Here is a 15,781-nt window from a genome sequence, read left to right on the forward strand (position 1 = left end):
GGCACAGTTCATAAATAAAATGTATTTCATTTAAGATAGAAATGAGGAGATAATTCTGCTCTCAGTTGCACCTCTTGGGAATTCTCTTCCTATGAGCATTGAAGGCAAAGTTACTGAATATGTTCAAATCTGCTCTAACAGATTTTCTTTTTAAAATCAAAAAGGAGTCAAGGGTTATAGGGCTGGGGAGGGAAATTAGACAAGAGCAATAAGGCTGCAACCAGATCAATCACAAATTGAGTTTGAACGTGGAACAGGCTCTAAGGTGTGAATGACCTGCACCTGTTCTTTTTTTCCTAAGTTTTAATGTAGATCATTGTGCTGGACCAATATAGTGAGCAGTTCTGAATGTTTTTTGTTTAAATATGCAGGATTGGCAATGTAATTCTCTCACCTTGGCATGCTTGCGGACAACTGGTAATAGACTTTGTCGCTGTCTGACAATGGGTTTTGGTAAATGTCACTATCAGCTGTCACTGGTGATTGTGACTGATCCTCACTGGACTGTCCATCGAAACCAACAGCATTTCGCAGCCTGAAGGTCAGAGGTAAATAAAGTCAGTCCAACTATAGTCAGCCTTGATGGAGCCATCACTGGCGTCAGATTACGAATTAGCATGGGTCTGATTATAAACAGCATAAGGCTGGCTCACAATGTGTTGGTGTAACTCAGTGGCCACAGTGCAGACAAGCAGCATAGACAGAACCAAATATGGCGACAATCCAAACTATGGAAAGTATCAAAATAACAGAAACTAATTGTATAAAAGGGTGATATGTACGCAATTTGAGGCACAAGTGATTTTGTCACTATCTGTAGGCACTGGTTACTTTATCGTTGAAGTTTTCCAGACGATTTCCCCTACGTACCGATTAGGACAAACCTCGAATTACCTAATCGTGGCCCAACACAGGATCACTGCACTTCTACTCCAACAGCAATCGGGACAGACTAAAGGAAGCCGTTCGCAATAAACAGCGAAAATCTCAATCGGATAGATGCCCTCCTCTTCACCCGGGACAGTCGGGTGAAGAAGGGCTTATGCCCGAAACGTCGATTCTCCTGTTCCCTGGATGCTGCCTGACCTGCTGCGCTTTTCCAGCAACACATTTTCAGCTCTGATCTCCAGCATCTGCAGACCTCACTTTCTCCTCAGTCGGGGAATTATTCAGCGTTACTATCCAGTGTGTGCCATACGTAATGTTACATTGATATTGAAATCCAGGATAGTCCACTAGAAAGAGTTGGGAGGGAATCTCAGATTGCACACTCCCCATTCAATCTGCAGAGTGTAGTCTAAGGCGACTTGTGGTTTTTGTAGGAGTGTTATAACATCTGCAGCTCATAAACAGGTTATTCATCGTAACATTGATCCATGTTGACGTCTCCGCTTTCCGACCTCATCACCTCATTCTCCCAGTGACTCTTTCCCACTCCACCCACCCCCACCCCCGCCACACAGATCTAGCTTTCCCTTGAAATGTGTACAATTTTGCTGTGGTTCTGTTCCTAGAGCATGGCACTCATCCACAAACTGCATCAACAAACACATCGACCTGGACCCAATTTTCCGGCCACTACAGCGGACAGCTGAAACTGACAACCGGAAGCTGCAGGGACAGGCCACTATAAATGCCGGAGGAGACACCACAGAAGCGCTTCACAGGAGGCTCCCAAGCACTGAGGATGTCACCTAGACAGGGGACGAAACGTTTGCAACAAAAACTTCCAGCTCGGCGAAATGGAATTGAGTGCCTTTGGAAGCTGGAGAGAAAGGGGGGAGTGAACTTACCCCAGGTGGGAGTAGGTTCCGAGGGCCGCGAACCCCGATGTGCGGGAGCAGAACACATTCAGAAGAGCGAAAAGCGTCAGGAAGTGGGAGCTGAGCCGGATCATCATTGCGTCGGGTCCTGAAATCCAACACAAAAAGGCGTTACCTCACTCGGCTGAATGGGTTCCGACCTGTGTCCTGGCTGAAAAATTAGGGAAGTCCACTTTGGGGGGAATGTGGGGTGACGGAATAAAAGGATCAAAGTTCGCCCTTCAATCTTTCTTGGAAATAAGACATACTCGACTCGAAATTCTAATCTATTATCTCTCAAACCCATTTCTCTCATTCTCTCTCTCACACACACACGCACAATAACTATCAATTCGTCTGGAAATACATGGGAAAGTACACTGTTAAAAATGATGCAGTTTTGCATTTTCCAGAAACAAATTTATCGACCGAAAGCCAGTTGAAATCTTACCAGATAGTGCACTACATTGTTGCTTTAGGATGTAGTTGGAGGTTTGGTCGCTGTCCTTGGTGCTAAATTGGACAACGTGAAACTTAAGCACAAACGATCTCTTTCAGTTGTTTGCGTCTGTTTCTGATCCTCTGACAATTTCTTTAGCTCTCTGTCTCTCTCTCTTTCTCGCAGTAAAGTCGAGATCTCCTAGTTCTCTTCAAGTCCCAGGACTGGAACTCTGATATCCAACACTCAGAAACTTGTGGGTTTTATACGACAGAGCAAGTCACCGTCCACGTGGAGCAGTCACGCTTCAGTTCCAAAGAAAAAAAGAACAAAATACATACACAAGGACGTCATCGGCATTCCCTATGGAATGAGAACACGTAGTCAAAGCCGGTTTAACAACTTATCGTGGGAGGTGCTTGTAATGCGTGGTCATCTCCAGAGCCTGATCTCTTCTGTATATTGAAATGTTCAGCGTCAAATTCCAAACTTTCCCCGACTTCTAATGTCCCTCCATTAGAAATGTGCATGTTTCAACAGTCCCCAACCCCCTACCGTGTAGAATCTTACAGCACGGAAGGAGACATCACAATGCCTTTCTATTAAAACTAACCAATATCTTAACCCCACAAATTTCGCTCCTACAACTAATGATCTAGTTCTTTTTGAAAAAAAAACGTTTCAAAGTTGTGTATCTCAATCACATCTCACTCCCTCTATAAAGTGTTAATGTTTCCTTTGGATCTTTTGCCAATTATCTTAAATTTGTACCTTTTGGTTACTGACCCATTGGTCACAGTCTCTTCTCATGCCCTCTTCATTTTCAATCCCTCTATTAAATTTCCCCTTAACCTCGAATGAACAGGAACAGTCTCAGTCTTTCCACGTCATGAAAAAACAAATCGCTTTTATAAATCTATTTAGATATGGCTGAATTGTCTGTACAACTGATGAATAGCTAAAAACACCCAAATACAATAATTCGAGCAATTGAACATGACCTGGACATTAGAATTTTGCAAATTTAGATTTTGTACTTAATGATATTTCTTCCCCACCTCCAATTGCCGTGGCATTAGATGCAGAATAGATACACACGACTGTATATGTCTGTATCAATTTTGGTAGAATATGATATTAGGAATTTATACATGGCACATTACCTTGTCAGCAATGAAATTATTAATCAAAAGATTACTTTTTTGTACCAACAAACTAAGACAAAAGGGAAAATTAATCCCAATTGTAAACTGTCTCGGTATAATCGGTTTGCGTGCAATTGCAATTCAGTCAATGGTTTGAATGTATTAAGTGACAGTTTTGGAAGAGCCTGTCGATACCATGGGTGGGTTAGCAAAGGTAATCTAATGAAGGGTTCACAAAGTTTATGTATGGATTAATGGAAGCGGCGACTGCAGCAGAATCTAATCGAAGAGTTCAGAGAGTTTGCGTTCAAAACAGTCAATGGTTGGTTGATAGTGGGGCAGTGGTAGTGTCTCTATCTCTGAAGTTCCGAGGCCGAGGTTCAAGTAATATCTATTTCATAAAGACATATTATAACCTGTCGGTTCACAATGTTGAGTGACAGTAGAAGCGAGACTCCCGAATCTCTTCTGTGTAAAAACAAACCCAGAACTGAGGGGATGGTAGAAGGCAGTAAACGTAAGGGAACTTGTGTCACAACAACGACATTAAATGGCTGGGTACAACATTATTCCGGGAAACATGCACGACATTTCTTCAGATTACTTATATGGAGGAGGCAAATTTAGGATTAGTTTACTCAAGGAATTCAAGAGAATTTGCGTGTAGAATCATTCATATCCAGAAACGAAGTGGTGTGGAATTTAGATGAATTCCAGATTAATTGAATGCTCAGTAAGTATTCTCTGGGAACATTTTGAAAATTAATGGAATATGTCATAGATGGCCTCTATGGAGGAAACGTTGGATACTCGAGAGTAAATTACAATCGTAACTCAACAAATCTGTTCAATTCGTTAATCAATGGATACCTAATTGCAAGTTATGGGCTACGATTTAACAAAGGTTTGGTTGGGTTAGGGATACCTGGGAATTAAAACAAAAACGTTTTTGTTCCGGAGCAGAAGTGCTCTTATATACACCTGGAGCACGTGGAACTCGAACTCAGGTCTCTCGATCTCGGGATAGAGACACTGCTACTGTACAGCAAGAGAACCCCAGGGATGCTATAGGTGGGGTTCTAATAAGGTAATCCTGTTAATCTGACAATTCACTGAATTCAATATGAGAAAATGGTCGGTTACCTGGATCCCATTCCCAAATCAGACCATTTAGATTGCGTTTTAGTGGGCTTTGTTTGTAGATATCTAACTGGCCAGATGGCTGATTACTGGTGATAGTTAATGATAAAAGAAAGCCATGGTAATTTGGTGGTGGAAAAGCAGCTCAGTTGTGCGTGATAGCTCTTCTGGGCAATAAAAAAAGTCTAGATTGTGTTTACCTCTAGACCAAGTGGCCTAGGTTCAAGTCCTACCTGCCCCAGAGGTGTGGATTAGCATCTCTGAACAGGTCCATCAGAAAATATCTAGATCGCTTTAAGGGTTGAATGGCACCGTGTTCGTGTAACTACTTCTGGTCCTGAAAGCCTGGGTAAAGCGCCACCTGCTCTCGAAGCATGTCATAACCCATTTGAACAGATTGCTTCAAAGCATCTATCTGGATTGCGTTGTGGCTTTCCTCCAATGGCTTAGCTGCGAGGATTGGAGGACTATAGTGTGTCACAAAATAAATTAAGTTGTCTTGAGGAGGGCTCCTGTGAAACAGTGATCGTGTCCCTACTTTTGAGCCAGGAAGCGTAAATTCAAGTCCCAGCAGCTCCAAAGGTGTAATAACATCTCTGACAGGTTGATTAGTTGCATTGAAAGCTGATTAAATAATGTATTAGATTTGTGTTGAGCTTTTGTGGTGCAGTGGCAAAATCCCTACCTTTGAAACAGGAGGCCTGGGTTCATGCACCATTTGTTCCAAAGGGGAAAGCTAATAATCGTGATCCAAACTCAGCGAATGTTTTCAATAGGAACCATCAGCTGATTAATGAGTTGACATGCACGAAATCTTCTTTGCTCTTTTGTCAACACATTCACCCTTAAGTCAGACACAAAAAAATCTGTTTTGAATAATGTTTCTTTTATGTTTGAACTTAACAATCAAACGCATTGAAGGAATTTATCTTTTGTTCTCTAGTTTGTGAGAACATTCATTTAAAATAAAATCTTCCGATTTTGTTACGGAGTGCAGGCATTTATTTTTCTTTTGTTAACATTTTTGTTTGACTCACCCAGTTCGAACTGAGTACAACAGATCATCAAACGGAAGTTGAATGTGTTCTCTTGAGCTGCATTGAAAGCTGATTAAATAATGTATTTTGATTCATGTGTCTTTAATTTTCTGCTTCCCTAATTAAGAGTACACTTGGCGTATTTGGAACTGAATGCAATTAAGTGATCTTTAACTTTCTGTAGTATTTTAGTATTTGGTGGTGGTATTAAAGTGAAGGTGCCCAGATAAGTATCGCGAGGGAGTTCTAACAATATTTGGACTAACCATCATCTGCGCAGTTAATATATAAATTCAACTTTAAAATATTAGTAAAGCTTTCTCATATTTATTAAGTTTCCATGTTCTAACGAATGTCACTGTATATTGTATTAGGTCAACTTGTTCTGGATCATTTTGAAACTAAGTTGATAACACTTAGTTCTGATGAGAAAAAGCCTGTTGGACACCAGGGAGTGAGTCATATCCCAATCAAATTCAGATCACAAAACTTTTTTAAGAACCACTTGAAAGTGAGAATCTCGGTAAATTAAACCTTTAGAGATATCTGGGATAACTTAAAAGAAAAATAATTTTTAGTATGGATGTGTCTTTTTCAAAGTCTACAATTGTTGTCTATTCCTGATGAAGGGCTTATGTCCAAAACATCGAGTCTCCTGCTCCTTGGATGCTGCCTGACCTGCTGTGCTTTTCCAGCACCACCTTTTTTGACTTGGAATTGTTGCCTATTCCTAATTAATCCTGAAAGCCAGTGATGGCTTTTACACTGAAACACTGCAGTCCTGAAATTAACTTGCTCGCAAAGTGTAATGAGGGCAGTTAAGATTTTTGACACTTGCACTGTGGAGATTATTTAACTTGATAAGGATTGATTCAATCTTAGGAAATCCATTTTATCCATTTTCTGAATTGCCTTGTGTGAGGTATTGAGTCAAGTGTGTAATGCTGGAAAAGCACAGTCGGTCAGGCAGCATCTGAGGAGCAGGAGAATCGACGTTTCGGGCAGAAGCCCTTCATCAGGAATCTGCTTTATGGCAGAGGGGATGACCTCGAGGCGAGGGGGGGGGGGGTGGAATGAGAGAGGGACTCACTAAGATCCTTGTAGAGAGAGGAGGAGAACTTCTTCAAGGTAGGCATCCTTGGAAGAGGCTTCACAGTAAGGTTAAAAGCAACTGATAGAAAGTGAGGACTGCAGATGTTGGCAATCAGAGTCGAAAGCGTGGTGCTGGAAAAGTATCCGACGAGGAGGAGAATTCAGGCATAAGCCCTTCATCAGGAATCTTGTTTTGTGAGGTATTGCTGATTTCAATTTAAATGATCATTTAGTGAATTATGGTTACCTGGATTTGAGTTCCAGATGGGATCTAATTAAAGATTTTTAATCAGTAAGGCAAGTTATGGGGATATGCAGGAAAGTGAAGATGAGGATGATTAGATCAGCCATGACCTCATTAAATGGTGGAGCACACTAACTTGGCCAAATGGTCTACTTCTGCTCCTTAATGGGTTTGGTTGCTACTTATATAAAATAATTGAAATCTATGAACAACAGTCATAATGTAGGAAGATAAGCATTTGTAATAAAGACAAAAGACCTGATGTTTATTTTCAATATGTTGCTATTTCAGATTTCCAAGAATTTACAGTTTTTTTGCTTTTTAAGGTTGGAGATGGATAATCTTGGATAAATAGTCTCTTAAATGAATAACTATGTCAAGCCTTGCAGAAATTAAGAAATGTCTCCCTTCAGAATGCAACAAGAGCTGATGTTGATTTATATCTCACACTAATTCTGAGAGTGACTTTATTTGAGAGTTTAAGATCAATCTTGCAACTAGAAATACTTGGTAATTAAATGGATGTTTTGTCTGACACAGAAATCTAATGGATTTAGCAATGTAACTGAATTGTTTTAGTTAAAAGTCAGTTTGGATGAGGACCCAATTTTCTCCTCTTTTGCCCACTATTCCCTATAACCACCACCAAATGTAAGCTTACCCATGCTTTTGATGGAATTTGAATAAATCCCCATCCAACCATATAGTTTGAAATGGGATGAAATTAAGAGCTCATCAATGAGGGCATGACAATATGTATAAGAGTGCAGATTTGCACTGAATCACTAAAGCACTGCTATAGGTAGCCAGAACACATTCCTTTGTTTAAACCTCCCATTACTGAAGATAAAAAATGTAATATTGCTATTTGTGGGATCTCCTGTTGTTTTTGTATTTTCCTGCATTATTACAGTGACAATGTTTTGTAAGAATGGATAAAGTGTGAAGCTGGAAAAAACACAGCATGTCAAGCATCATCAGAAGAGAAGAGGAGTTGACATTTCAGGTCAGAACCTTTCATGCTTTGTGGGCAGTGAAGACAATGGAGATTTCTTGAGGTCATCAAAGGCACTATGTCATGCAACTGCCTCCCTAATTTGTTCATTGTAATAAAGGTATGACAGCAATATTTTTGTCTCAAGCATTTTTTTTGTCAGCATCTGCTCAGTGGTAGCACTCTCACCCCCAAAATCTGAAGCTTTTGTTCATTCAAGTTCCATCCAGATTTGAGCCTGCAATCTTGATGGTCATGCAAAAGTTGCTACACTGTTAGAGATATCATCTACCAAATCAATGTATTGAAACAAACCTAGTGGACCCTAGCAGTTGAAAGTAAAAGTTTATCATGATTGAGATCACATCAAGAGAAATACCAAGGAATGCAGCATTAAGCAATGTGACTTAAGTGGTGTTTGAAATCACAATTATCCATTCACATTACACAGACATCTGCTTGAATATATTAACAGCCAGAGAAACACACCCTACCCTTTATTGCAATCACATTCACTAACACACTTTAGCACTCACCTTGGCGTAATGTCAGAGTAAGGAGCCATCCATTTAAGACAGAAATGAGGAGGAGTTTCTTCTCTGAGAGGCTGGTGATCCTGAGGAATCCTTTCTGCAGAGGGCTGTCAAGGCTGGGTCATTAACTATGTTTATGACTGAGATAGATTTTCAATCATTAAGAAAATCAGGGGTGATAAGCAGAAGGCAGGTGCAATGACAAGCTCTATATTAATGAATATGAAATTACAGAATTGTAGAATCCCTACAGTGCAGAATGAGGCCATTCAGCCCATTGTTAGTACTGGTTTTCTGCAGAAGCCTGGTGTCAACCCCAGCCCCATCTTTCTCGTATTCTGACAAATTCCTCTGCTTCAGACAATGATTGAATTCTTCGACTGACATGATTTAATCGCCACTAAAGTTTCAGGTGGGACATTCCAAAATGCCAACCACTGACTGTTTTAAAACAAGTCTTTGTCATATATTCACAGCTTCTTTCATCAATCATCTTAAATCTGTGTCACTTTATTCTTGATCCTTCCAATAATGTAGTTTCTCCCTGGGTCCTCTGTAGATACTCCTTATGATTTAGTACACCCCATTAAAATCTGTTCCCAATCCTAACTTCTCCATGGAGACTACCCCAGCTTCTGCAGTCGATTCTCAACTTTGGTACCAATCACCTTAATCTTTTCTGCACCCTCTCCAACATGTACATATTCTTCTTTAAGTGTGTTACCTGGAACTTGACACTACTTCACTTGTGACCAAATCATACCCTGTTTTATACAGGGTCACTATAGCTAGGAGGGTTGGTTAGCTTATTTGGCTAGATGTTTGGTTTATACTGTAAAGTAATGATAACAACATGGTCCAATTCCTGCACTGATTGAGGTTACCATGATTAGCTGTCCTTCTCAACCTTTCCCCCTCCACTGAGGCTTGTTAACCCTCCAGGAGAAAGTGAGGTCTGCAGATGCTGGAGATCAAAGTTGAAACTTTATTGCTGGAACAGCACAGCAGGTCAGGCAGCATCCAGGGAACAGGAGATTCAACGTTTCGGGCACAGGCCCTTCTTCAGCATTCCTGAAGAAGGGCCTGTGCCCGAAACATCGAATCTCCTGTTCCCTGGATGCTGCCTGACCTGCTGTGCTGTTCCAGCAATAAAGTTTCAACCTTGTTAACCCTCCAGGTTAAATTGCTTCCAGCTGACAGTCTCTCATGAGAAAGCAGTTCAATCGGAGAATGATAGTTTTACTTGTGTTAAACCTTCCTTGATATTGTAACCTATACCACTATTTATATGGTCCAGGACTCTACTGTATTATTTTAAATAACACTTTCAGTCACTTAACCTATCTACATTCCTTGGTAGGCGCTTTATATCATCTTCACAACTAACTTTCCTACCTGCCTGTTGCATCATCAGCAATTTAGCAATCATACCTTCCATCCCTTCATCTATATCAATGATCAAGTTAGGTCCCAGCACTGATCCCTGTGGCATGACAGTCATGATGTCTTGCAAACCAGAAAATTACTCATTATTAAGTTTTCTGTTAGCTTGTTAATCTTTTACCCATGTTTATATATTCTCCTCATGCCAAGTGCTTTTAATTTTCACCAACTTTGTGACATCTAATCAAATGAATTCTAGAGATCTAAATACAGTACATCTACCAGTTCTACTTTATCAGCAGCATTTCACAATGTTAAAGAAATTCAGTAAATTGAAAGAGAAATCATGTTTAATCACAAAACTTTGAATTTTTCAAATTAAATATAATATCTACAACAACAGCTTTTAAATCCTTCCTCAGATAACTGTTTGTAGTTTGGTGCTTTCTGCCTATCTCCCCTTTTGCGTAAAGGACTTATATTTCCCATCTGATTCTTTTGCAACCTATCTCAACTCCTGCCAGTGGAAACAGGTTCTCTCTCCTTATTCAATGCTCAGCCTGATCAAAAGTGTGGCGTTGGAAAAGCACAACCATTCAGGCAGCATTCAACGAGCTGGAGAGTTGATGTTTCAAGCATAAGCTATGGAGAGCTGAAACTTGAAATGTTGCCTGTTCTGCTCCTCGGATGTTGCTTGACATGTTGTCTTTTTCCAGGATCACAGCTTTCGACTCAGATGTCCAGCATCTGCAGTCCTCACTTTGTCTTAGCTCAACCCTTGTGGTTCCCCTTTCATTGGTCTCTTTAGGACATATTTGGGTCACTTCAGAATATAAAGGTAATCTGCTTGCAAGGTTGCATTTATAAGGCAAACTGTTTGGACACAGGGATCCAGCGCTGCTTATCATTACAGCTTCCTGACTGAAGTGTGGTAATTGCTGAACAGATTACAGAAGGTCAAGCAAACTTTCTCTTAGTTCATCCAACATATTGTGTGCCGAAAGAATTGGCCTTTGAATTATTTTCCTGTTCTCTGCTGGCATTTATACCTCAACTACACCCAAACTTAGATTACTTCCCATTCTTGTCAGCTTCTTGACAATGCATGTCCATGTTCTTTGTGTTTAGATAAGTGTGTTATGCCCTAAACAAATGAAGGTATATGCTGCTTCCCTTTACTGCATGGGGATCTGTCAGTTGTTTGGCTGTTCGTTTGATAATATGTCTCTGCAGGTGATTTGCATCCCAATTGAGTCGTTAAAACATTAAAGATTATGGCCATGTTTTAAAGAAAGAAGATACAATAAGTCAGTTGCAGACAGAATTACAAAAGCAGGTTAATTTCCATCCTTTTAATGAGTAGAACAAATGCAACATCGCTTACAAAACTGAAGAACAAAAAGAAAATTCCTCAAAGTTCAATTCCATTGAAACAAAATGTATTAAGGCTTTAATAAAAAAAGAAACAATTAAAAGTATGTATTTTGTAGGTTATGGCTAACAATGAATTGAGAACACTCTGCCATGTGCAGGTCATGTCAGTATATTAGAGCATAGTAAGAAGGGACAGCAATAATTTCAGGCTTCATGGCAAACAGCAATTTATATTTTCACTCATCCGCACGACATAATAATACAGATGCTCCTCCGATGCTGCCTGAACTGCTGTGCTGTTCCAGCACCACTGATCCAGAATCCAGTTTACCAAAGTTGGCCACTTATTTAAACCTATTAAAATAAACAGGCTAATGCTTGTTTGAAAACAATGGACAAGAACTTCATACAAAAGAAAGTCTTATGTGAGTAAATTGTGAGCTAAGTTCAGATGGACATTCTCCAAAATGCAAGGTATTTACATGAATGCTTGCCTGTCTTTGCAGTGTGTCATGATTTCAAGGTGTTATTCACAACCACGAAGACCCAGTTGCAAATTGGTGGTGAATTGCTTCTGAAAATTACAAATCTTGTGCTCCGGATCTCCAACATGAAGAGGGACCATCTTCTCTTGTTCATAATGGGAAATAAGTTGAAGGAGTCCAATTATCTTACTGACTTCTCTGAAATTAGTTTTACAGCATTTCTGAAGGAAAGTTGCACTGTCAGAAATGCTTTTCTCTTTGGATAGGGCTTTAATGTAAGACCTCATCCCCATCTCAGGTAAATGTAAAATATTTTGAAAAAGACTATAAATCTTTAACTTAAGGCTTCTGGGCCAACATATCTCCTTCATGCTACATCATACACATATGCAAAAAGCAGATTATTGATCATTATCACATTGGTATTCGCGGAAGCTTGTTGTGTGTAAATTGGATCTGCATTTCCATCACCACAACAGTGATTAAAAATTACTTTAAAGCATTTATGAAAATTACTAAGTATATACTTTGTTATAGAAATTATCCTGAGATGTTGACAAATGCTATAGAAATGCAGAGTTTCTTTAATAAATGCAGGTCCCTTTCAGGAGTACAGTAATTGTGCAATTTACTGCTTGGCTGAGCATAAATGAGTGAGTTTGAACTGAGGTCTTTAAGACAACCAACTATTCTACAATCTGGCAACCGTTCGTCTTCAATGGGTGATGGACATAGAACATAGAACATAGAAGAATACAGCGCAGTACAGGCCCTTTGACCCTCAAAGTTGCGCTGATCCAAGCCCACCTAACCTACACTAGCCCACTATCCTCTATATGCCTATCCAATGCCCACTTAAATGCCCATAAGGAGGGAGAGTCCACCACTGCTACTGGCAGGGCATTCCATGAACTCACGACTCGCTGAGTAAAGAACCTACCCCTAACATCTGTCCTATACCTACCCCCACTTAATTTAAAGCTATGCACCCTCGTAATAGCTGACTCCATACGTGGAAAAAGGTTCTCACGATCAACCCAATCTAAACCCCTAATCATCTTGTACACCTCTATCAATCACCCCTAAACCTTCTTTTCTCCAATGAAAACAACCCCAAGTGCCTCAGCCTTTCCTCACATGATCTTCCTACCATACCAGGCAACATCCTGGTAAACCTCCTCTGCACCCATTCCAGTGCCTCCACATCCTTCCTATAGTATGGCGACCAAAACTGCACACAATACTCCAGATGCGGCTGCACCAGAGTCTTATACAACTGCAACATGACCTCAGGACTCCGGAACTCAATTCCTCTACCAATAAAAGCCAGTACGCCATATGCCTTCTCCACCGCACTATTTACCTGGGTGGCAACTTTCAAAGATCTGTGTACATGGACACCAAGATCCCTCTGCTCATCCACACTACCAATATCCGACCATTAGCCCAGTACCCCATCTTTTTGTTACTCTTACCAAGGTGAATCACCTCACACTTAGCTACATTGAACTCCATTTGCCACCTTTCTGCCCAGTTCTGCAGCTTATCTATATCCCGCTGTAACCTGCCACATCCTTCCTCACTGTCAACAACTCCTCCGACTTTCGTATCATCCGCAAACTTGCTCACCTAACCTTCTAGCCCCTCCTCCAGGTCATTTATAAAAAATGACAAACAGCAATGGTCCCAAAACAGATCCTTGCAGAACACCGCTAGTAACAGCACTCCAAGATGAATCTTTACCATCAACTACTACCCTCTGTCTTCTTCCAGCCAGCCAATTCCTAATCCAAAACTCCAACTCACCCTCAATGCCATACCTCCGGATTTTTGAAGTAGCCTACCATGGGGAACCTTATCAAATGCCTTTCTAAAATCCATATACATCTACCACTTTCCCCTCGTCCACCTCCTTAGTCACCTTCTCAATAATTCAATAAGGTTTGTGAGACATGACCTGCCCTTCACAAAACCATGCTGACTATCCTTGATCACATTATTCTTATCCAAATGTTCATAAATCCTATCCCTTACAATTCTCTCTAAGACTTTGCCCACAACAGAAGTGAGACTCACCGGCCTATAGTTACTAGGGTTATCCCTACTCCCCTTCTTGAACAAGGGAACCACATTTGCTAGCCTCCAGTCTTCTGGCACTACTCCTGTAGACAACGAGGATATAAAAATCAAGGCCAATGACTCAGCAATCTCCTCCTTTGCTTCCCAGAGAATCCTAGGATAAATGCCATCAGGCCCAGGGGACTTATCTATTTTCACCCTTTACACAATTTCTAACACCTCTTCCCTACATACCTCAAAGCCATTCATTCTACTTAACTGTGACTCAGTATTCACATCGGCAACAATGTCCTGTTCCTGAGTGAATACTGACGAAAAGTATTCATTCAGTGTCTCCCCAATCTCTTCAGCCTCCACACGCAACATCCCACTACTATCCTTGACTGGACCTATTCCTACCCTAGTCATTCTTTTATTCCTGACATACCTATAGAAAGCCTTAGGGATTTCCCTAATCCTACCAACTAAGGACCTTTCATGTCCCCTCCTTGCTGCTCTTATCTCTCTCCAGGTCCTTTCTGGCTACCTTATAACTCTCAATCGCCCCAGTTGAACCTTCACGCCTCATCTTTACATAGGCGACCCTCTTCCATTTAACAAGGGATTCCAATTCCTTATTAAACCACGGCTCCCTCACACGACCCTTTCCTCCCCTCCTGACAGGTACATACTTATCAAGCTCCACATATCAATTACGCCCTTGCCTTGAAGCCTACTTTTCTAAGCCACGCATCCTAAATCATGCCTCACCGCATCATAATTTCCCTGCCCCCAGCTATAACTCTTGCCCTGCAGTGCACACTTATCCCTCTCCATCACGAGAGTAAAAGTCACCGAATTGTGGTCACTGTCCCCAAAGTGCTCACCTACCTCTAATTCTAACACCTGGCCTGGTTTGTTACCCAGAACCAAATCCAGTGTGGCCTCACCTCTTGTTGGCCTATCTACATATTGTGTCAGGAAACCCTCCTGCACACATTGGACAAACACCGACCCATCTAACGAACTAGAGCTATAGCTTTCCCAATCAATATCAAGAAAGTTAAAGTCCCCCATAACAACCACCCTATTACTTTCACTCTTCTCCTGAATCATCCTCGCAATCCTTTTTTCTACGTTTCTAGGACTATTAGGAGGCCTGTAAAAAACTCCTACCAGGGTGACCTCACCTTTCCTATTCCTAACTTCAGCCCAAACTACCTCAGATGGCGAGTCTTCATCCATCGTCCTTTCCACCGCTGTAATATGATTTTTGACAAGCAATGCCACACCTTCCCCTCTTTTACCCCCACCTCTGGCCCTACTAAAACATTTAAATCCTGGAACCTGCAACAGCCAATCCTGTCCCTATTCTACCCATGTCTCCGTAATAGCCAAAACATCGAAGTCCCAGGTATCAACCCACGCTGCAAGTTCACCTACCTTATTTCGTATACTTCTTGCATTGAAGTATACACACTTCAAGCCACTTTCCTGTTTACAGACACCCTCCTCTGAGATTGACGCCATGTTCCTAACCTCCCTACACTCCAGGTCCTGCACCCTAAAGCTACAGTCTAGGTTCCCATGCCCCTGCAGAGTTAGTTTAAACCCCCCCCCCCCCCCACCCCCAAAAGCACTAGCAAATCTCCCGCCAAGGATACTGGTGCCCCTCAGGTTGAGGTGTAGACCATCCTGTTTATAGAGGTCCCACCTTCCCCAGAAATAACCCCAGTTATCCAAATTCCGGAATCCCTCCCTCCTGCACCATCCCTGTAGCCACGCATTTAACTGCAGCAAACTGTCCATTTCAGCTGGGTGTGTCTTCATATGTCTTCATATGTTGCACCTTTTGTGTGTCACAAGTGCCCCACGTTAAACTGGGGGTTGCTCAGTTGGAATGGATGGCCAGTTTTGCTGAATTGATTTTAACCTTACTGCGAATCCTCTTGCAAGGATGCCTCCCTTGAAGAAGTTCTCCTCCTCTCTCCACAAGAATCTCAGTGAGTCTCTCTCTCGCTGCAACCCCCAGGTCATCTCCTCTGCCCTGAAGCT

General features: G+C 41.3%; 1 protein-coding gene and 1 long non-coding RNA gene across 3 annotated transcripts in view; one reads left to right on the forward strand and one right to left on the reverse strand.

Moving 5' to 3' along the window:
- LOC148148904 (uncharacterized) overlaps positions 1-7,933 on the forward strand; it is a 41,053-nt gene extending 33,120 nt beyond the window's left edge. The window contains exon 3 of the long non-coding RNA XR_015758347.1: positions 7,813-7,933. This is a non-coding gene — a long non-coding RNA (uncharacterized LOC148148904). The remainder of the gene's footprint in view (positions 1-7,812) is intronic.
- The window catches only part of LOC148148905 (uncharacterized), a 52,129-nt gene that overhangs the window by 11,505 nt on the left and 24,843 nt on the right, over positions 1-15,781 (reverse strand). Inside the window, exons 2-5 of one of the 2 annotated variants that reach the window (XM_087991096.1) lie at positions 5,212-5,370; positions 2,254-2,604; positions 1,794-1,911; positions 395-535 (exon numbers count right to left, since the gene is read on the reverse strand). In XM_087991096.1, coding sequence (XP_087847222.1) covers positions 395-535; positions 1,794-1,900 — 248 coding nt within the window. In that variant the 5' untranslated portion in view covers positions 1,901-1,911; positions 2,254-2,604; positions 5,212-5,370. Of the gene's footprint in view, positions 1-394; positions 536-1,793; positions 1,912-2,253; positions 2,605-5,211; positions 8,418-15,781 lie in introns of those variants that run through there. The other variant, XM_087991097.1, reaches the window with a different exon arrangement.

Source organism: Chiloscyllium plagiosum, unplaced genomic scaffold (assembly GCF_037043375.1).
Source record: "Chiloscyllium plagiosum isolate Xiang-an unplaced genomic scaffold, Cpla_swu_hap1 HiC_scaffold_10, whole genome shotgun sequence".
Lineage (NCBI taxonomy): Eukaryota > Metazoa > Chordata > Chondrichthyes > Orectolobiformes > Hemiscylliidae > Chiloscyllium > Chiloscyllium plagiosum.